The 21,361-nt window shown below is 41.4% G+C and overlaps 1 protein-coding gene across 1 annotated transcript in view; it reads right to left on the bottom strand.

The window, feature by feature from the left end:
* wdr91 (WD repeat domain 91) overlaps window positions 1-21,361 on the bottom strand; it is a 33,217-nt gene that overhangs the window by 8,004 nt on the left and 3,852 nt on the right. The window contains exons 3-15 of the mRNA XM_037545667.1: window positions 19,362-19,541; window positions 16,821-17,028; window positions 16,295-16,377; window positions 15,705-15,811; window positions 13,481-13,649; window positions 12,233-12,376; window positions 11,843-12,030; window positions 9,907-10,057; window positions 8,324-8,418; window positions 6,604-6,763; window positions 5,590-5,698; window positions 4,607-4,719; window positions 2,725-2,922 (exon numbers count right to left, since the gene is read on the bottom strand). Of these exons, the coding sequence (XP_037401564.1) occupies window positions 2,725-2,922; window positions 4,607-4,719; window positions 5,590-5,698; window positions 6,604-6,763; window positions 8,324-8,418; window positions 9,907-10,057; window positions 11,843-12,030; window positions 12,233-12,376; window positions 13,481-13,649; window positions 15,705-15,811; window positions 16,295-16,377; window positions 16,821-17,028; window positions 19,362-19,541 (1,905 nt within the window). The remainder of the gene's footprint in view (window positions 1-2,724; window positions 2,923-4,606; window positions 4,720-5,589; window positions 5,699-6,603; window positions 6,764-8,323; window positions 8,419-9,906; window positions 10,058-11,842; window positions 12,031-12,232; window positions 12,377-13,480; window positions 13,650-15,704; window positions 15,812-16,294; window positions 16,378-16,820; window positions 17,029-19,361; window positions 19,542-21,361) is intronic.

The raw sequence follows: 21,361 nt of genomic DNA, 5'->3' as shown, positions 1-21,361 counted from the left end.
ACCTCCCCCTGACTGTGTTGGTCCTAATCACTGTTTATTCTGAGACCTCCCACTGACTGTGATTGGTCCTAATCACTGTTTATTCTGAGACCTCCCGCTGACTGTGATTGGTCCTAATCACTGTTTGTTCTGAGACCTCCCACTGACTGTGATTGGTCCTAATCACTGTTTGTTCTGAGACCTCCCCCTGACTGTGATTGATCCTAATCACTGTTTATTCTGAGACCTCCCCCTGACTGTGATTGGTCCTAATCAGTGTTTGTTCTGAGACCCCCTACTGTGTTGGTCCTAATCACTGTTTATTCTGAGACCTCCCACTGACTGTGATTGGTCCTAATCACTGTTTGTTCTGAGACCTCCCCCTGACTGTGATTGGTCCTAATCACTGTTTATTCTGAGACCTCCCCCTGACTGTGATTGGTCCTAATCACTGTTTGTTCTGAGACCTCCCCCTGACTGTGATTGGTCCTAATCACTGTTTGTTCTGAGACCTCCCCCTGACTGTGATTGGTCCTAATCACTGTTTATTCTGAGACCTCCCCCTGACTGTGATTGGTCCTAATCACTGTTTGTTCTGAGACCTCCCCCTGACTGTGACTGGTCCTAATCACTGTTTATTCTGAGACCTCCCACTGACTGTGATTGGTCCTAATCACTGTTTATTCTGAGACCTCCCCCTGACTGTGATTGGTCCTAATCACTGTTTGTTCTGAGACCTCCCCCTGACTGTGACTGGTCCTAATCACTGTTTATTCTGAGACCTCCCACTGACTGTGATTGGTCCTAATCACTGTTTGTTCTGAGACCTCCCCCTGACTGTGACTGGTCCTAATCACTGTTTATTCTGAGACCTCCCACTGACTGTGACTGGTCCTAATCACTGTTTATTCTGAGACCTCCCACTGACTGTGATTGATCCTAATCAGTGTTTGTTCTGAGACCTCCCACTGACTGTGATTGGTCCTAATCACTGTTTATTCTGAGACCTCCCCCTGACTGTGACTGGTCCTAATCACTGTTTATTCTGAGACCTCCCACTGACTGTGATTGGTCCTAATCACTGTTTATTCTGAGACCTCCCACTGACTGTGATTGGTCCTAATCACTGTTTATTCTGAGACCTCCCACTGACTGTGACTGGTCCTAATCACTGTTTATTCTGAGACCTCCCCCTGACTGTGATTGGTCCTAATCACTGTTTATTCTGAGACCTCCCCCTGACTGTGATTGGTCCTAATCACTGTTTATTCTGAGACCTCCCCCTGACTGTGATTGGTCCTAATCACTGTTTGTTCTGAGACCTCCCCCTGACTGTGATTGGTCCTAATCACTGTTTATTCTGAGACCTCCCCCTGACTGTGATTGGTCCTAATCGCTGTTTATTCTGAGACCTCCCACTGACTGTGATTGGTCCTAATCGCTGTTTATTCTGAGACCTCCCACTGACTGTGATTGGTCCTAATCACTGTTTATTCTGAGACCTCCCCCTGACTGTGACTGGTCCTAATCACTGTTTATTCTGAGACCTCCCACTGACTGTGATTGGTCCTAATCACTGTTTGTTCTGAGACCTCCCACTGACTGTGATTGGTCCTAATCACTGTTTATTCTGAGACCCCCTACTGTGTTGGTCCTAATCACTGTTTATTCTGAGACCTCCCACTGACTGTGATTGGTCCTAATCACTGTTTGTTCTGAGACCTCCCCCTGACTGTGATTGGTCCTAATCACTGTTTATTCTGAGACCTCCCCCTGACTGTGATTGGTCCTAATCACTGTTTGTTCTGAGACCTCCCCCTGACTGTGATTGGTCCTAATCACTGTTTGTTCTGAGACCTCCCCCTGACTGTGATTGGTCCTAATCACTGTTTATTCTGAGACCTCCCCCTGACTGTGATTGGTCCTAATCACTGTTTATTCTGAGACCTCCCCCTGACTGTGATTAGTCCTAATCACTGTTTATTCTGAGACCTCCCACTGACTGTGATTGGTCCTAATCACTGTTTGTTCTGAGACCTCCCCCTGACTGTGATTGGTCCTAATCACTGTTTGTTCTGAGACCTCCCCCTGACTGTGATTGGTCCTAATCACTGTTTATTCTGAGACCTCCCCCTGACTGTGTTGGTCCTAATCACTGTTTATTCTGAGACCTCCCCCTGACTGTGATTGGTCCTAATCACTGTTTATTCTGAGACCTCCCCCTGACTGTGTTGGTCCTAATCACTGTTTATTCTGAGACCTCCCCCTGACTGTGATTGGTCCTAATCACTGTTTATTCTGAGACCTCCCACTGACTGTGATTGGTCCTAATCACTGTTTGTTCTGAGACCTCCCCCTGACTGTGATTGGTCCTAATCACTGTTTGTTCTGAGACCTCCCCCTGACTGTGATTGGTCCTAATCACTGTTTATTCTGAGACCTCCCACTGACTGTGATTGGTCCTAATCACTGTTTGTTCTGAGACCTCCCCCTGACTGTGATTGGTCCTAATCACTGTTTGTTCTGAGACCTCCCCCTGACTGTGATTGGTCCTAATCACTGTTTATTCTGAGGCCTCCCCCTGACTGTGATTGGTCTAATCACTGTGTTGTTTGTTCTGAGACCTCCCCCTGACAGCGATTCGCCTAAATCACCATATAGTTTCATTCTGCTCAGTTTCTTTGTCGTCTAAAGGATGCCGTCAGCCAAAGACTGTGTCCGAGAGTGGAGGTCAGGTGTGCTTACTCGATAGATGAGTCCTCCGGTACTGGAGCAGGTGAGGACGTGCTGCCCTTCTGAGTCGAAAGCAAACAGTCGTCCGTGTGGCACCTGAACCTGCTTATAGCCGCTGTAGCCCGACAGCACAAATGGCCCTACGGCATCCTGGGATAGCGAGTACTCTGACTGCTTCACACCAGAGCGGTGGATATTCCACTGGATGAACTGGAGGGTAAAGAGGAAAACATGATAAATACACAGACATAAAAACTTGGATATAAGTTGTATTATGTAGTTTAAAAAGTTTATTTATTTCATTTGTTTGAATAAATGGTCCCTGTGCTCTATAACACTAATCATCTGGGAGGGGAGAGAGAGAGAGAGAGAGAGAGAGAGAGAGACAGAGGGGGGGGGGTGGGGAGAGAGAGAGAGAGACAGAGTGGGGGGGTGGAGAGAGAGAGAGAGAGAGACAGAGTGGGGGGGGTGGGGAGAGAGAGAGAGACAGAGTGGGGGGGGTGGGGAGAGAGAGAGAGACAGAGTGGGGGGGGGTGGGGAGAGAGAGAGAGACAGAGTGGGGGGGTGGAGAGAGAGAGAGAGAGAGACAGAGTGGGGGGGGTGGGGAGAGAGAGAGAGACAGAGTGGGGGGGGTGGGGAGAGAGAGAGAGACAGAGTGGGGGGGTGGGGAGAGAGAGAGAGAGAGAGAGAGAGAGAGAGAGAGAGAGAGAGAGAGAGAGAGAGAGACATAGGAATAAAATGGCAGAAAGAAAGAGACAAGATTGGTTTGTGGTATGTTGGATAGACTGGAATTGCTGGTGGATTGGTTTGTGGTATGTTGAATAGACTAGGAATTGCTGGTGGATTGGTTTGTGGTATGTTGAATAGACTAGGAATGCTGGTGGATTGGTTTGTGGTATGTAGGATAGACTGTGAATGCTGTGGATTGGTTTGCAGCATATTCAATAGACTGGAATTGCTGGTGGATTGGTTTGTGGTATGTTGAAATGACTGGGAATGCTGTGGATTGGTTTGTAGTGTGTTGAATAGAGTGGGAATGCTGTGAATTGGTTTGTGGTATGTAGGATAGACCTGGAATGCTGGTGGATTGATTTGTGGTATGTTGGATAAACTGGGGATGCTGTTGGATTGATTTGTAGTATATTGGACAGACTGCGAATGCTAATGGATTAGTTTGTGGTATGTTGGATAAACTGGGAATGCTGTGGATTGGTTTGTGGTATGTAGGAAAAACGGTATTCTGTGGAATGATTTGTGGTGTATAGGATAGACTGGGAATGCTGGTGGATTGATTTGTGGTATGTTGGATAAACTGGGGATGCTGGTGGATTGATGTGGTATGTAGGAAAAACTGGGAATGCTGTGGATTGGTTTGTGGTATGTAGGAAAAACGGTATTCTGTGGAATGATTTGCGTTGTATAGGATAGACTGGGAATGCTGGTGGATTGGTTTGGGGTATGTTGGACAGACTGGGAATGCTAGTGGATTAGTTTGTGGTATGTTGGATAAACTGGGAATGCTGTGGATTGGTTTGTGGTATGTAGGAAAAACGGTATTCTGTGGAATGATTTGCGTTGTATAGGATAGACTGGGAATGCTGGTGGATTGGTTTGGGGTATGTTGGATAAACTGGGAATGCTAGTGGATTAGTTTGTGGTATGTTCGATAAACTGGGAATGCTAGTGGATTGGTTTGAGGTATGTTGGACAGACTAGGAATGCAGTGGAACACGCAATAAGGAGGGGTTCGTCTATGTGGTAGGGGCGATGGGTGAAACAAGACTGGGCCTAAATGTTCTTTAAAGAAGAAGTGAAAGGTTTAAGGTGCTGTGGTTCTACAGATTCTGAACCACCACAAACTGATGACTACTCTCTCTCTCGCTCTCTCTCTCACCTTCCCGTCCTCTCCGATGCTGAAGACTGTGTTTTCATCGTAGCTGAACTCCACACTGTACACCTCACCATCATGAGCCTTCCAGCTCATCACGCTCTCATAGCGCTGCATATCTGCACAGGATGGAGAGACTCCGCTTCAATTCTTACATGTAAAAATCATTCACCAGTAACAAATCAGTTCAAACATAAAATCATTTAAATTACATTTTTCATTCGCTCTTCTCAGTTTGTTTTCTTTCTTTCTTTCTCTCTACACTCTTTCTCTAATATTATACAGTACTGTGTGAAAGTCTTAGGCACCCAAGACACATTTTCAAAATTGATTTATTTGTGCAGTTTGTGTTTATTTGCTGAGAACAAAATTTATGGAATATTAATAATGATTTTATATTATATATATATATATATAGTAAATAGTGAATTTCTGGATGTTGGTGTGTTTAACCATCTCCAAGCCGCTCCTCGAGGAAGCCCAGTATTATATGTAGTTATAAAGCAGCTCCTGGTTTGACCAATCAGTGCTCAGTAAATTGAGCTCATGATGTCATTGATAATACTAACAAGTCTCTGTGAAGGCAGTCAAGGAAAAATATGGACCCAAGAAATTCTTGCTCTTTCTATTGTTTTTATGTTTGTTTGAATTATGAATACGACTTTATTCTAATGTATATTGTGATAAACTCACTGCTGAGGTCAACTGTTTAAAATTTGCTTAGATGCCTAAAACTTTCGCACAGTACTGCATATCCAACATATATCTCAAAAGAAAAAGTGGCTTTATGCCGCCTCTAGTGGTAATACAACATTAAACACTGAACTCCTGCAGCAGTGTACTGTCAGTAAGTAGCGTCCCTCCCTCTGTCCATTCTGGACCAGTTAAGAATCCTAGCTTCTCGTGTGCGAATGACAATAACCGAAGTAAAATGATAGAAGACAAAATATCTGACCGTTCCTTGAAAGACAGAAGTGCATAAATGTTACCGAACAGGCGAATTCTGCCGTCAGCAGCTCCGGTCACCAGCAGGTTCCCATTGTGGTTGAAGGCGGCGCAGTTTACAGCCACAGGGCCGGGCTCCAGAGCAAACTGTAGCTACAGGACATAATACATCACATCTTCACAATCTGACCAACCGCTCTGCAGGTCAAATACCACAACATTTAATGTCCATTTTACCATCTTGACTGTAAACACATCTGGGTATGTGCTGATGTACTAGTTTAGGCTAAAAAATATTACAGAAACAATAACACAGAGCTCTGCTTTAAGCTTTAGCTCAGCTATAGCTGCTTTTCTCACATCTCTGGCAGGAAACATTTCCTCAAAAGTAGAACATTTTCCTGTAAAACATCTTAACGTTCGTTTTTTACAAGGCCAAAGTCGCTTCTCACTCGCCAGCTTTTTGTTCAAATTTTCCCATTCCACCTTAAATGGTAAATGATGCACCATTTAAGGTGGAACGGGAAAATTCAAATGAGAAACTGATTTCAGCTTCACAACATTTAAGTGTCTATCAGTTTCTCCTTGCAGTCCATTCGTCTCCAAATTATCAACGTTCGTCTTAAATCTCTCTCTTTGCTGTTTCGTAGCTACTAGCTAGACGGGACTGTTGTCTGGGTTGCTATGGTGACCAACAGTCTGCGCTGATCTTCAGGCTTAAAGGGTGAATCAGCAGTTCTACATGAACTCCAGCGTTTAACACTGTTTAACCCTGTGTTGAACCATCAGCAGAGCTTTATTTTACTATAAAGGAGGATTATTTTATTATTATCTACTGATCTGATTCAGCTGTGGAGCCACAACAGGGCAGTAAAAGAGCCGCTTGCAGCTTCAGAGCTGCTGCCGGCCCCAGAGCTAGGAGTTATGTAACACAGTCACGTTCTAATGTAGAAACGGAGGAACTGTTAACTGCAGCATAGCGCGAGGCCTTACATAACAATGGGTGCTCAGTGGAACAATCAGACTGGCCAGTTACTAAGTGCAGTAGATGATGGTACCTGTTGTTTGACCGTCTTCGTGTCCCAGAGCAGCAGCTGCCCGGAGACGGGGAGAGATGCACGAGGCACCGTCTCCGTTATGCTCCCTGGACGGGACATGTTGGCAGCCGCGGAGCACACGAAGGACGTCCCGCTGGGACTGCAGGCCAACGACAAGATCCTGCAAAAACACATCTTTATGACCTTGGTTCTAACTGGCTGTCCTGGATCGTGCACCGTTTCTGGGAGGAAACACTCCTTATGACTTCTGTATGAATGGGCGGGGCTAAGCTAGCTGTGGTGCTGAATGGACACCCGTTTTGGCTCTCGTGACATCAAGAATATCAACAGAGAACTCAACTTTATTTGCAGCTTAGCTTTCTAATAGGGAGGCTGTTGACTCCAGAGTGAATGGTATGTTCTGAAATTTCAACAGTTTTTACAGAATACATAAAAAATAATAAATAAACAACTTTTTTTGTTGTTTTTTTTCTTTAAATGGGCCGTGTAGAAATATGAACACGTGCACGACTTAATGGTTCTCTGCATCGTGGCGTTGGGAAGGGGTTCTTCGGATTGTGTTGTATATGGTTCTTGTATATGGCAACGTTTAGCTTGACACACTTAAGAATTCTTTTTGGTGCTATTTAGAGTCCTTTCAAAAAGGTTCTCTATAGAACCATGAACTCTCAAAGAACAGTTGTGGGGGCAGTCGTGGACTGTTAGGGATCTGGCCCTGTGACCAGAAGGTCGCCGGTTCAATCCCCAGTGCCAACACTCCATCAATGAGGTGTCCTTTAGCAAGACACCTAACCCCCAATTGCTCCCCGAGCGCCGTGGATTGGGCTGCCCACCGCTCCGGGCAAGTGTGCTCACTGCCCCCTAGTGTGTATGTGGTGTTTCACTTCACGGATGGGTTAAATGCGGAGGTGGAATTTCCCCATTTGTGGGATTAAAAAAGTATCACTTAACTATTAGTGTGATTAAAGGGTTCCTTGCACCGTGAAGGGGTTCTTTAGATTGATGGAGGATGTGTTGTATATGGTTCTATATAGACCCCTGTTTGACAAAGGTTCTAAATAGCACCCAAAAGGGTTCCATTACTGTTATAGTGTAAAGCTTGACACACTTAAAGAACTCTTTTGGTGCTATATAGAACCCTGTTCAAAAAGGTTCTATATAGAACAAGGAGCACTCAAAGAAGCTTTTGTATGACTTAATGGTTCTCTGCATCGTGAGAGCATTCTTCAGATTAATGTAGAATGTGTCATACATAGTTTGATATAGAGCCTTTCTGAAAAGGGTTCTACATAGCACCAAAAAAAGGGTTCTGCTTGTTATATTGTTATAATGTTAAGCCTGACACACTTAAAGAACTCTTTTTGGTGCTATTTGCAACCCTTTCAAAAAGGTTCTATATAGAACCATGACTGCCCTAAGAACTATTAGCATGATTAAAGGGTTCCTTGCACCGTAAAAGAGTTCTTTAGATTGATGGACAATTTGTTGTATATGGTTCTATATAGAACCTTTCTGACAAGATTTCTAGATAGCACCAAAAGATTTTTCTGCTACTGTTACAATGTCAAGCTTGACACAATTAAAGAACCCTTTTTTGGTGTTATATAGAACCCTATTCAAAAAGGTTCTGTATAGAACCATGAACACTCAAAGAACAATTAGCTTTTCTTAATCAGAAGTGGAAAAGACTAAATCATGCTGAGGAAGGCTGGTCACTCACCGTGGATGAGCCTCGTCTATGAGCATTTCGTAAAGATTCTTCTTAGCCTCCGTATCATAGAGTCTCACTGTGCCGACCCCACTGCCCAGCAGCAGCTGCAGACCAACCACAACACGCACAGCTATGTAATATGTAGTAACATGTTCTTTAACTCATACTATACCCAATGTTTTAGTCTGTCATAAAAAGCGACATAAATAATTAAAAAAAAATATTTTGTTTATTTTGCAAAATGTACACAATTTGCATTACAGCAGACGCTCTTATCCCGAGCGACTTACAATGTGAGCATTTCATACGGGTAGGTGAACGTAGTGTTAGGAGTCTTGCCCAAGGACTCTTTGATATAGTGTGGGGCAGAGGCCATCAACAGGCGGACCACGGTCCGAGTCCAGACACAGACGCTGTCCTATGCAGACCTGGACCTATAACTGATAAACTATGGAGAATTATTTAATTTCGTTAGAGTGGTCCTGTTTTAAATCAGCATAACATTTCCAGCCTTTACCGTACTGGTTTATTGGCCCGGGAGACTCCTTGACCAATTTTAAATATCACACGTGACGCTACTCAGCCAATCAGATCTGTGCATTACGATGAGCACTGAAACTGGAGTGATGCACATACAGGGGAGGGAGAGGCGAGACACAGCAGTCAGAGAAGAAAGTGAGTCAGATTATTTCTCATGACGTGATCTAAAAAGAGAAAACTGACCATAAATGTTGTTGAAATTTACAGTCAGTTTTCTCTTTTTCTCTCTAACTTGACCTTATTGAATTTTAATGAAATAGCCCTGGTGTAGGGTGATTGCCCATGTCAGGATTGAACCCCAGTCTACAGCATAGAAGGCAGAGGTGTCGACCACTGCACCTATACCAACCACTATGATGGACATAATGAATTACATTATCACACAATAATTTAGAATAATTTCCTCAGAATAATTCAGACCCCCCCCACAAGGGGGTGCTATTAGCATTGAAGTAGCATTTTTTGCATTACTAAATGAAAGGAGCAGCAGAAGAATATACAAGTGAAATGAATCACTTTGAGATCGGATGAATCTTTTTAAATCATGCTTTATTTTACAATGTTTTTACCTTAGTGCTAAAATATTTTCATTTGTTTTTTGGGCGTTTTGTCTGGATTCGAATCGGATTTCATTCTTTCATGTTGAAACTACCCGACGGACTACAACTACCATAAACACTAGAACGAAACCTGTTTTCACTACATTTTTATAGCTGGAATCACCCAAGATAGCTGTAAATTTGTATACATGTCACATTTAAATTGATGGCAGAAAGACTAAACTGTGTGGATCTGGATTTGCGAGCACTAATTGACCTCCAGCATATTTAATAACTATACTGTACTACGGTATTAAAGAAAAATCAAATCAAATCAAATTTATTTGTAGCGCTTTTTTACAACGGATGTCACAAAGCAGCTTCACAGAATTCCAGAAAAGACAAAGTTTTAACAAGAATGTACAACACACACCCCCCCCCCGCCCCCTCTCAGAGCTGAGGAAGAAACCTTGGGAAAAATGGAAGTAAGAATTCGAGTAGATGTTCTCTCACCAGTCTATCAGGTTTGGTGGCCCACTCCAGCGAAAGCAGAGGAGATTTGGACATGATGGTGGCTTTGGTCTGCATGATGGGGTTAAAGGACCAAACTTTTACCACACCGTCCACATCCAGACTGGCTACTCTTCGACCTGAACAGTCCACTCTTTTTACAATGCACGGGTACAGAAATAAAAAAAAACATCAAATAAACAAAGAAATATGTTAATAAAACACATTTATACTTTACAATTACTAATGATATATTCATATAATAATACAATACACTACTATAACCACTAATAATAACGATGTGTATATTACGCATTCATAACATGTTTGAAAACAAAATAATAAAGCAACTTTTGTTTTTGTTACTTACTGAACTTCCAGTATACATGTATCCTCTTCACATTTACAAGTCTTTTGACTTTGTACTAATAAAAATGAACAAAAAAGGATTATTGTATTCATAAGCAGAAGAAAAAATTTATTATTTATATTCAATTATTTATATACCACAAATGAACAATGTTAGTACTTTGGTTGTTGGCAGTTTCAGCTTTGAGAGTCTAAGGTAAGAAGTAATTTGCTTTTTGCAGCACTGCGGCCCATTTTCGGTCTAGTCGTCCAAACCGTCTTCAACTCGTCCAAATTTACAAGGGTCCCTCAGATGGACAATTCCAAAATCCTCTGGAAATGTTCGGTTTCTTTTTTGGAAAGCAGTTGGGGGTTATTTTGCCTGTATGTTTGGGGTTGTCGTCCATCTTCGCCAGAGAATCAGTTTCTTGGCTGAGAAGTTTAACATCTCCGCTAATATCTGCCAATACATCGCTGCATTCACTTGCCCTCCAGTAACATGTAATGCTCCATTTTCTGCAGAGTCAATCACTACAGACCTCCAAACTTCATGTGGCCATCAAATCAGCTCAAGAACAGCGTAGAGAGCTTCATGGAATGGGTTTCCACGGCCGAGCAGCCGCATCAAAGCCTTACATCACCAAGCGCAATGCAAAGCGTGGAATGCAGTGGTGTAAAGCGCTGCCACTGGACTCTAGAGCAGTGGAGACATGTTCTCTGGAGTGACCAATCACGCTTCTCCATCTGGCAATCTGATGGACGAGTCTGGGTGTAGCGGTTGCCAAAACGGTAAAACAGTACTCGTCTGACTGCATTGTGCCAAGTGTAAAGTTTGGTGGAGGGGGGATCATGGTGTGGGGTTGTTTTTCAGGAGTTGGGCTCGGCCCCTTAGTTCCAGTGAAAGGAACTCTTAAAGCTTCAGTACCAAGAGATTTTGGACAATTTCATGATCCCAACTTTGTGGGAACAGTTTGGGGACGACCCCTTCCTGTTCCAACATGACTGCACATCAGTGCACAAAGCAGGTCCATAAAGACATGGATGAGCCAGTTTGGTGTGGAAGAACTTGATTGGCCTGCAGAGTCCTGACCTCAACCCGACAGAACACCTTTGGGATGAATTAGAGCGGAGACCGTGAGCCAGGCCTTCACGTCCAACATCAGTGTCTGACCTCACAAATGCACTTCTGGAAGAACGGTCAAAAATTCCCATAAACACACACCCAACACTTGTGGAAAGCCTTTCTAGAAGAGTTGAAGCTGTTATAGCTGCAAAGGGTGGGCCGACATCATATTAAACCCTATGGATTAAGAATGGGATGTCACTCAATTTCATATGTGTGTGAAGCCAGACGAGTGAATGTGTAAATATGAAGTGGATACATGTACTGGAAGTGAACAATAAACAACAAAAACAAAAGTTTCTGAATATTTGTTTACCGTCAGTGTACAAAAGTTACGAAAGTTTGATTTAAAAGTGAAGGTTAATAAAATATAAGTCTTGGTTTCGAAAAATCTAGGTTTGAACAGAAAAAGTTAAGAACCAGCAGGCAGCACCGGTCACTTCACTTGGACCGTTTATCGACGCCTACCTGCAATGCATGATGGACGAATGATGCTCCCCGTACTCCTCCTGACTGAGCTTGATGAATGGTTGCTCTGGCCCCGCCCCTGCGCCGCCCACTTCACCTCCTACTCGCGCCTGATTGGAGGGCACGTCTGAGGTTTCACACTCGGGCTGAGTTTCAGTGTCCGAACTTTCTGCTTTTTTCTCAGAACTCTGGACACAAACACACAGAGACCAACTATTAAACGTAGCTACTGAATAATGCTCAGTAGGTACTGAATAATTCATAATAGCTGAATAATAAGCTCTTCCTTCACCACAGCAACGTCTCATTTAGTAAAACAAAATTTTAACAGATGCCGTAACTATATATCAGGAACCGTAAGTTTAAACATATTCTCCAAGTGTGTCAGACCTGTTGTGGGTGTTTGGAGAACAGTTCCTTCCTCTCCTTCTCATGGTCCATGTGTCTCTTCTGTCTGGAGTGACCAGTGCCTGGCTCTACGGTCACCGTCATCTTGGAATCCTTTGAGGCTGTAGGGTCTTTCGCCTTCACAGCCTGGAGATCAAAGACACTGTTTAAGCTGATTTTCTCAGAATCAACACAAGAACCAGTGATCCAGCCTTCAGTGATTCTTCTGAAGTGGGCGTTAGATTTGCACATGCAAATCTGGAATCATCATTCAAAATTATTCAAATTTCTCATAAAATGCATATCCAAGCTACAGTAAAATGAAGGTCCACAAAAAAAGTCTAATAGAATGAATATCCAGTGAAAATCTAAGAAAATCAATATCTAGAATAAAGTTCTAATAAAATTCATATCCAGAATAAAGTTTGAATAAACTTAATATCTAGCATGAAATTCTAATAAATCTAATGTAAAGAATAAAGTTCTACTAAAATTCATATCCAGAGTGAAGTTCTAATAAATCTAATGTACAGAATAAAGTTCTAATAAAATTAACATCCAGAGTGAAGTTCTAATAAATCTAATGTACAGAATAAAGTTCTAATAAAATTAATATCTTGAATGAAGTTCTAAAAGAATTAATATCTAAAACCAAGTTAAAAAAAAAAAAAAAAGCTAGGATAAAATTAATATCCAGAGTGAAATTCTAAAAATATTACAACATATTACAAAAACAAAGTTATAATAAAATTAGTATGCAGTAATAAAATTAATAAACATAATTACACTGTAATAAAATTAATATTCAAAATGATAATTCTTAAAATAAAACTGTAATAAATTTAATATCCAAATACCTTTTATTTCATATGTGGTAACTTCACATAAAAATATTGCATCTCTTTTATAATTTAATATGTTCATGTTACTTAAAATATTGAACAAAATATCTAAAACACTTTTCATGTCTCTACGTTGTTTACAGACTTACCGTTAGATTTAAAATGACAGAATGTATTAATATGGAGTGACAGTCCAGTCAGAAGATAAAGACTCAGCAGAAACAGACATTTTGGAGAAGACAACAACAACAACGTCAACAAGAAACAACAACGATGACAAGAACAACAATAATGATGACAACAAGAACATCAACAATGACAACAAGAACGACAAGAACGACAATGACAACAGCAACAACAACATTCCTGAGCGGGGTTGGCTTGTCCCCATAGCAACTCAGACTCTGACCTGACTGGCTGTGGTGTCCTTCCTGCCAAGGGCTGCCTGGGTGGGTGAGGAACCAGGGGGTCCCTGAGGGGTTCGGGTCGTGGCTCTTCTGCCCTGGGGTAAGAAGGTGGAGAAGAAGTTTCTGGAAGGCGTGGAGGGGTTAGCAGTGCGCTGACTCGTCACCAGATCCCTGTGACCAAAGACACACCCACCCACACACACACACACACACACACACACACACACACACACACACACACACACACCTCACTCTCCTTAACATGCAAAAACTACACCGTCACACACTGCTCTCTCCTCCTTACTCACACTGTCCTCTTGGTCATCATCTGCTCTCTGGAGGAATAAATCAATGCACCTCCACAATCCCTGCTCACAATAAGGCCTGCAAGAGCTTTCCGAGAAACAGCTGTTTGCAACATAGGAATGTTAAAGGAAAACTCCACCAACAGTGGATTTGGTGTGAAATGTTTCAGATGTCTTTACAGTGGTGGTGACAGGAACCAGGGGTCGCCATGACTACAACACAAATATAAACATTTTATTTACTATCCAGAACCACCAGAGAACCTATACGAGTCAACTGAGTTTATATGGAATGTTCACGATGGGAAAATAGTGGAAAATCTGAAATAAATCTGTTTTCTTTAGGGACTATTTTGCCTCACAGCGCGCTTCATATTATGTATCCCTCCACCATGAATGGGTTTTAAGACCAAAACCTTCTCAAAACGATCATAAAACAGTGTCTCAGTCATCAGGCAGTGAATTCATAACCATTTCCTGTAAGAACTTTCTGTGAGGAAGATTTTAGAGGTGGACGTCTGGTTCCTATCATCACCACTGTGAACGATTCTTACTCCAAGTTTCTCTAAAACATTTCACACCAAACCGCTCTGAACGACTCTGTTTACATGTTATCATTAAAATAAGCAGATTTAAAAATAAAAATTGTGGAATTTTCCTTTAAGACCGTCTTGTGACCTTAGAATCAAATTCACCCCAAATGTAGACGATCAGTTAAGACATGTTCGCATATTTAGGCTTTGGACTGGAGATAAGAGGCACACAGTTTGGGTTTGGGAGACATATGAACATTACGTTTGCATAAGTTTTGGCACCCTGGTCAAATTTACACATTTTGTTGATTTTCTAAGTCAAAATAAGTTCAAATGCCCTTAAAAGAGAACTTATGACATGTTCCAGCACATTTTACCACGCATTTCAATTTACTGGCTGAATTTACCGTCGCAGAAGGAAATAAACAGAAATGCCCGTAAATACCACATTTTACCTTTGCATTATTACCTATATGTTAAGCAAATAAACAGTAATTGCGCATTAAAAATTATTTTCACTTAGAAAATCAACATGTAGTTCGACCAGCATTCAAATACCAGCCTTCACTTCTATAAATTTGCGCTAAAGTTTCAACACTCTTGGTCAAATTACAAGTTAACACACCTTCTCTACAGGTAGCAAATAGGAGTTCACCCCTACAATTTACAATCTCAGGCTTATTATATACTAAAACTTATTACTCAGTAACTACAGGGACAAATTGGCTGAGCTATTCTTAAGTTATAAAAGTGTGTAATAAAACTTTGGGCCCAGTAGTGGCTACATTTTCTGCTTTATTTTTCTCCAAAAATGTGTAAAATTGTGTCTGAAAATACGAAGAAGTGTGTTACCTGTAGAGGACGCGTTCACCTGTTTTCACATATCAAGAAAAAGACGTTTGACCAGGGGCGCCAAAACTTTTGCCCACGCGTGTAGCGTGTGCCCAGGTCTTAAATCAGATCCTGGATTTTGTAATTATGAGACAAGGTGGCCAATCGGTTCCATCAACATTTACAGGATTTGTGTTATTTAACCAAATCCAGGACTGGAACCTGGACTGAAGGCCTATGAAGAGAATCAATAGAGAAGCCCAAGGTAAGACATAATAAGCATCACTGGGCAGCGGACAAGATTTATCAGGAACAAAAACAGAAACCACTACAGAGTGTCTCTGGAAAATACAAGTGAGAAAAACAAGACCGTAGGCCGTCGGGAGAAAAACCACAGTTCAAGTGAATTTTTATTCCCTGTTAAAAGACGGTTAGTACCAGTCGTGTAATAAGTTAGTTGTCTGAAGTATTTACAAAGGCTAAGGCAAGGAGCCTTCTTTGTAGGGAAATAAAAACACCCCGTCCCCAAAACGTCCCGGTCTGAAAGTGGCCCTCACAGCTCTGTGTCGCCCAGTCTGTCCATGTGCTGGACGTAGGCGGGCAGTTTGTGATGCACCACCTCCTCGGACTTCTTGGGCTTCGATTCTCCTTGAAGTGCAAACAACTGAAACGTAGAACACAAACATCAAATATCAGCTTTCTGGCTGTGGAGTACACACACACACACACACACACACACACACACACACACACACGCACACACACGCATGCACACGCACGCACACACACACACACTTTGCTACCCTGTTCCTCAATGGTCAGGACCCTCACAGGACCACCACAGAGCACGTATTATATGTGTGGTGGGTCATTCTCAGCAGTAACACTGATAGTGGCGTATTAGTGTGTGTAGCGCTGAGTATGGTGTGCTGAGTATGGTCCACCACCCAAATAATACCTGCTCTGTGAGGCTCCTGTGGGGGTCCTGACCACTGAGGAACAGGGTGAAAAGGGACTAACAAAGTATGCAGAGATATTTTAATTTCTGCTCAGTTCATAATATCCATAAGGCTAATGCCCTGACAATATTAATCAGTGAATGCAGTCTGTGCTAAACTTTCGGTGAATGAATGTAAAAATGCTTTACTATCTGGCGCAGCTGTTCGTTCTCCTCCTGAATGCTGGTGGTCCTCTGCACCTCTGCATCAAAGCTCAGAAGGACTGGCTGGGGTGAGAACATTAAGGAGCTTTATAGAAACGTATTAACAGTCAGAACCACCTTTATTACAAACTCCCATCTTCTACTTCCACTCACTGTCCACTATATTATATATTCTCGCCATATTAAAAAGAGAAGCTCTGTGGTCAGAAACACACCACGGATGAAGGGCTAGAGGATGGCTAGCCCACACTATGCATCAACAGATGGGCTTCAGTCTCTAACTGAAAGCTCTACAGAGGAGGGGTTTCTAATAAATTGGCCATGAAGTGTTTTCCATAAATTTTAGACCCTAAGGCGTCTAAACTAAAAGTGAAACTAATGTTACATAAAAACTAAAATATATTTCTAAATATAAAAACAGGAGCAATAATTTTGACATCTAAGTAACTTTCATCCATAAACTGCAATACGAACACGCTAAAGGCAGGCAGTGGTGAAGGTGTAAGGATATGCATGCACTGGAAGAGAACGCTGAGGAAGTTGTGGAGCGAGACGAGGAAAGTGTCGGCCCACTGGCGGGAGAAATACGGAGAAAACGCTGGATTCTGCTCCGGCGCGGGGATAAAGGGCAAAACGAACCAATCCCGCCACTCCACCTGCCCCTGCAACTCCACCGCCTGCTTCTGGAAAAACTCCTGAGTCTTCTCCTGATTCTTCATCTGAGGAGGAGAAAGAAACGGTAATCCTACTCATCAACTCTGAATATGAAATACCATGTAAACCATGCTAGCCCAAGGACTTTTCATGCTAAACTGTAGCCATGCTTAAAAATTTAAATTAAAACTCTATTAAAAAAAATGAAATCTCAGATTTCTTGGACCTGGCTTGTAACCAGAGAACTTGTAGTGAGGAGAATTCCCACTTCTGGGTTTCTCAAACACAAGAGGGCGCTCCCGATCGAGTCCAAAATGAAATTGAGCGCTGAAATGGAGCATTTGAGTAAAATCATACTTTATAAATGCTTAAATATTTTTAAATGTAAAACTACTTTCATTTCAACACCGAACAGGAAAAAAAAAATCATTTTAACACTGCTGTGATATTATTAAACGCCATTAAACTCAAGTTATAGTTGTTTAAAATGGCGCCTCATGTATGTTCATAAACATAAACAGCCAATGAGCCGCTCCGCTCGCCAACCAATCAGCACTCAGTAGCAGTAATGCCAGCGCTCTGCTGCCCCAAAGCCATTTGCAGTAGAAAAACCCTCTGGTGTTTTGCAGTCTGTTCTTGATATAACGAGCGAAATAGGAAGAGGACAGACACCAAATAAACCGGCTCTGTTGTCACTCGCTCATTTTTAATAAGATCGTCCACAAGGGGGAGCTCCTGGTCCTCTAGCAATTAGACTGAAAACAGCCTTGTGTTGGCTGAAATGAGTCTACTGAACATCGTGGACACAAAATGAGTCCTAATTTCTGAGACTTTTGGGGAATTACATGCTGTTGCTAAGGATGCTTATATGCAATACCTGCAGCTAATATTGAGACTAAATCAAAATGCTCTACTGAAGTCTCAAGATCTGACTTGGATGAAACAACCTGCGAGTATTTCTGTGATTTTTCTGTTTGCATGTTTCCTTTTTCGACATTTAACTCCTGACAAAGGCTACATCAGCACTTTTGCTCCTGAGGCGTTTTGCTAACAAAGACTCTAAACTGTCTAAACTGGCTTCCTGCCTATACATTGTTCATTTATACAGCTCACAATAAGTCATACTGTGTCCTGAAGCACATCAGTAAGTCTGCACCAGCGTAACAAAGACCTGAAAGATGTTTCAAGGATGTAGTTTCACAGAAATGATTTGGGTGACTATTGAGTTCTATTGTTCGTTAGCAATATTAGCATCAACACTCCAGTTCTACACTACAGAAGCAACATCTGGGCTAGGAACGTCTTGGCTGGCTATTTCTGACATAAGTGAGAAATTGGGTGGGAAAAAAAAAGATTTTTCACCAAAATATTTCTTTACCAATCACCAAAAAAGCTTTTTTTTAATTACTCTGATTCAATGCATATCTTTATTTTTGTTCAACAAAGTATGACAACACACTTTATCAAGAATCTATGTGAGGGATGAATCTGGATTTTATACTGTGATAAGGTAATAAAAATTAGCCCGTCATAAAACAGTGAGATTCATTTGAAAGAGGCCCCGAATATTCGGTAATAACTCTCGCTAGGATGAAGCAATCTGAACGAAACAACGTGCAATGTGCTCCTCAGTATATGGAGCTTCGAACAAGCCGGAATGCCACTGCGTCGGAGCGATGAGGTAGGCGCTGGACAGCCGTCGGGACATTTAACCTCTTTAATGCTTGTCGATATATCAGGAACATGGAGTGCCGCATCGGAATGTGTCTGGCAGAAAACAGAGATCATTTCCAGCATCGCATGTAATGCCATCATCAATCACACGTCAAGGTACGCCGCATTTTTTTTGGTTCGGATTACTTCATCCTAACAGGAGTTACAACAGAATATTCGGGGCCTCTTTCGAGTGAATCTCCCAGTACAATGGCAAACATGACTGTAACAGAACCCCTGCCAAATTTCTGACCAATCAAAGAATACAAAGACCACCTGCTCGTATTACTTGGCACACTTCAACCTCTGCAACATGAAACCAAATGACTCATCAAGCATAACAAATAGATACGACGTCAAAGATACGCCATATAAAAACCCAAACTCTAGTTTGGACTGTAGGGCTGGATGATTTGCGGGATAATATCAAATCCCGGATTAATTTTGGCCAACAAGACCAGAATACCCACCTTTCTGGCTCAAGGCTTGACCCCTAAACACAGTGCGTCAAACTGCCGGTGGGTTGTGGTTGTGATGTCACAACACACGGACATTTGGTGGCTTCAGATTGGTCTAGCTCACCTACAGGCGTTTCACCAGCTCTTAAAACTTAAAACAATTTTTTTGCTAAAGTAGACACTAAAAAATGATCTTCAAGGGTTCTTTAGTAAAGACAATGTTTTACCTGCACGGTGTGCACGAGGTAGTAGCGGAAGAGGCTGGTCCTCAGCTTGTTGACCGTGGGCCTGTAGACATCCTCCAATCTACAGAAGAGCCTACGGTCCAGGTAGCTCCAGTACTCCTTCAGTCCGGCCAGGTCATAGCCTTGAATGAACTGCTGAAGCTGGTCGATTATTTTATCAACCTGTGGCAAAACAGCTCTCATTAATGTGGATACATGGAAGATTATCTTTATTATTATTCGTTGATCACATAAAAATAACAACAACAATAATAAAATGGATGAAAATATTAATGAAAAAAAATGTTGCAATATAAAACCATTTCTTAGACAAAAAAAAAAAAAAAAAATCAATAAAAATGTTTTGTGTAATTTCATATCCACAGTAAGAACAGTAATTCCTTGAAAATAGCGCATTTTAAATATTACATATATGATTTTACATGATAATTTAAAATCTTTCATTAAATAAAACTAATTTTAACATCAATCATTTGCCCAAAAGTATATCAGCTTCTATGTTCATAAAAAACATCAATTTAATATAAAAACACTTTTGAGAATATTTTTATATAATAATTTTACTGCGTCCTTGAGTTATTTTCTGATTTTATTAAACATTGATAATTGTAGTTTTTTCCATCCCTGACATGGTTCATCAAGAATAACATGTCCACCTTGACTTATGGTCAATTTTTTGGAATATTCACAGAAAAGTCATCTAATCCACGGTTGAAAATGGACTGACGTCAGGCGGTCTAACCTTGATTAAGGTGGAGGCTTTTATTTATTTTTTTGGCAGTCTAGGAGCTACATGTGTGCAGGGAAGTGCAAGTTGTGAGGCTTGGGAGCCAACGTCATGCTGTATTATGTGCTCGTTCCGCCATATTGGCAGGGCTTATTCTTTGTTTATATGCTGCAAATGCTCAAACTCAACGCAAGACTTGGAGAAACTGCGTGGATCCATATAAAGTCCCAACGAGTGGAGTAAAGATCTACATACAGCACACACTATGCAGTAATCTACAAATTTCAAGTTACTCGAAGCCTCAATGCCACTCACATAATTCTATACGGATAAAGGAAATCCATTCGATTTACACAGGATCCCTCTCTGACCACCTCAGACTGTGATTTGAGTAATCCAGTGAACCCTAAGTGTGTTTACATCTGGCTTTTCATGCAGTCAAGTGAAGGGCGAATGTAGTCCAAAAATGCATGTTAATGCAAGATGTAAATAAGTTCGTAATTACTAGCATATAAAACCAGAGAGGATTCATAACATCCTTACTGTTAAATAGTTACTGGCATATTTAACTGAGTTATTGGGATATTTCATGTATTTATCAACACATTTTCCTCAGATATTAGCATAAAACATGCATTTATTAGCATATTTTCCTGAGTTATTTGCATATTTGACTCTAATACTAGAATATTTGACTGAGACATTAGCATATTTGACTCAGTTACTGGCACATTTCATTTAGTTATTAGCATATTTGACTCTGAAATTAGCATATTTCACTCAGAAAACGGCATATTTTACTCAGATATTAGCATATTTGACTCTAGTAATGGTATATTCGACTCGGATACTGGCAAATGTCACTTAGTTATTGGAAAATTTCACTCAGTTATTGGCATTTTTCACTCAGATACTGCCAAATTTTACTCAGGTATTTGCACTCGCTCAGTTACTGACATTTCATTTAGTTATTAGTTTATTTCACTTGGTTATTAGCATACGTACTCAGTTGATGGCACATTTCACCCACTTATTGTAATTTTAAACAGAAGGGGCAGTCAGTCTAAAGTCTTCAAGATAAACAGACAAGTGCTAAGAATAAGATTTGAAATGTGACAAATTCACTAAATGATAAATGTTTGTATTATATTATAATGAGCTGATCATCTTAGCAACCAATCAGATCTTAGTAGCAGGTTTCAAACATTTTACTTCACGTACATGCAGTTTGTGACTGCAATCATAATTTAAGTGG

Source organism: Pygocentrus nattereri, chromosome 16 (genome assembly GCF_015220715.1).
Source record: "Pygocentrus nattereri isolate fPygNat1 chromosome 16, fPygNat1.pri, whole genome shotgun sequence".
Taxonomy (NCBI): domain Eukaryota; kingdom Metazoa; phylum Chordata; class Actinopteri; order Characiformes; family Serrasalmidae; genus Pygocentrus; species Pygocentrus nattereri.
Note: the sequence above shows the minus strand (reverse complement) of the source record. Positions and strands in the feature narration are given on the sequence as shown.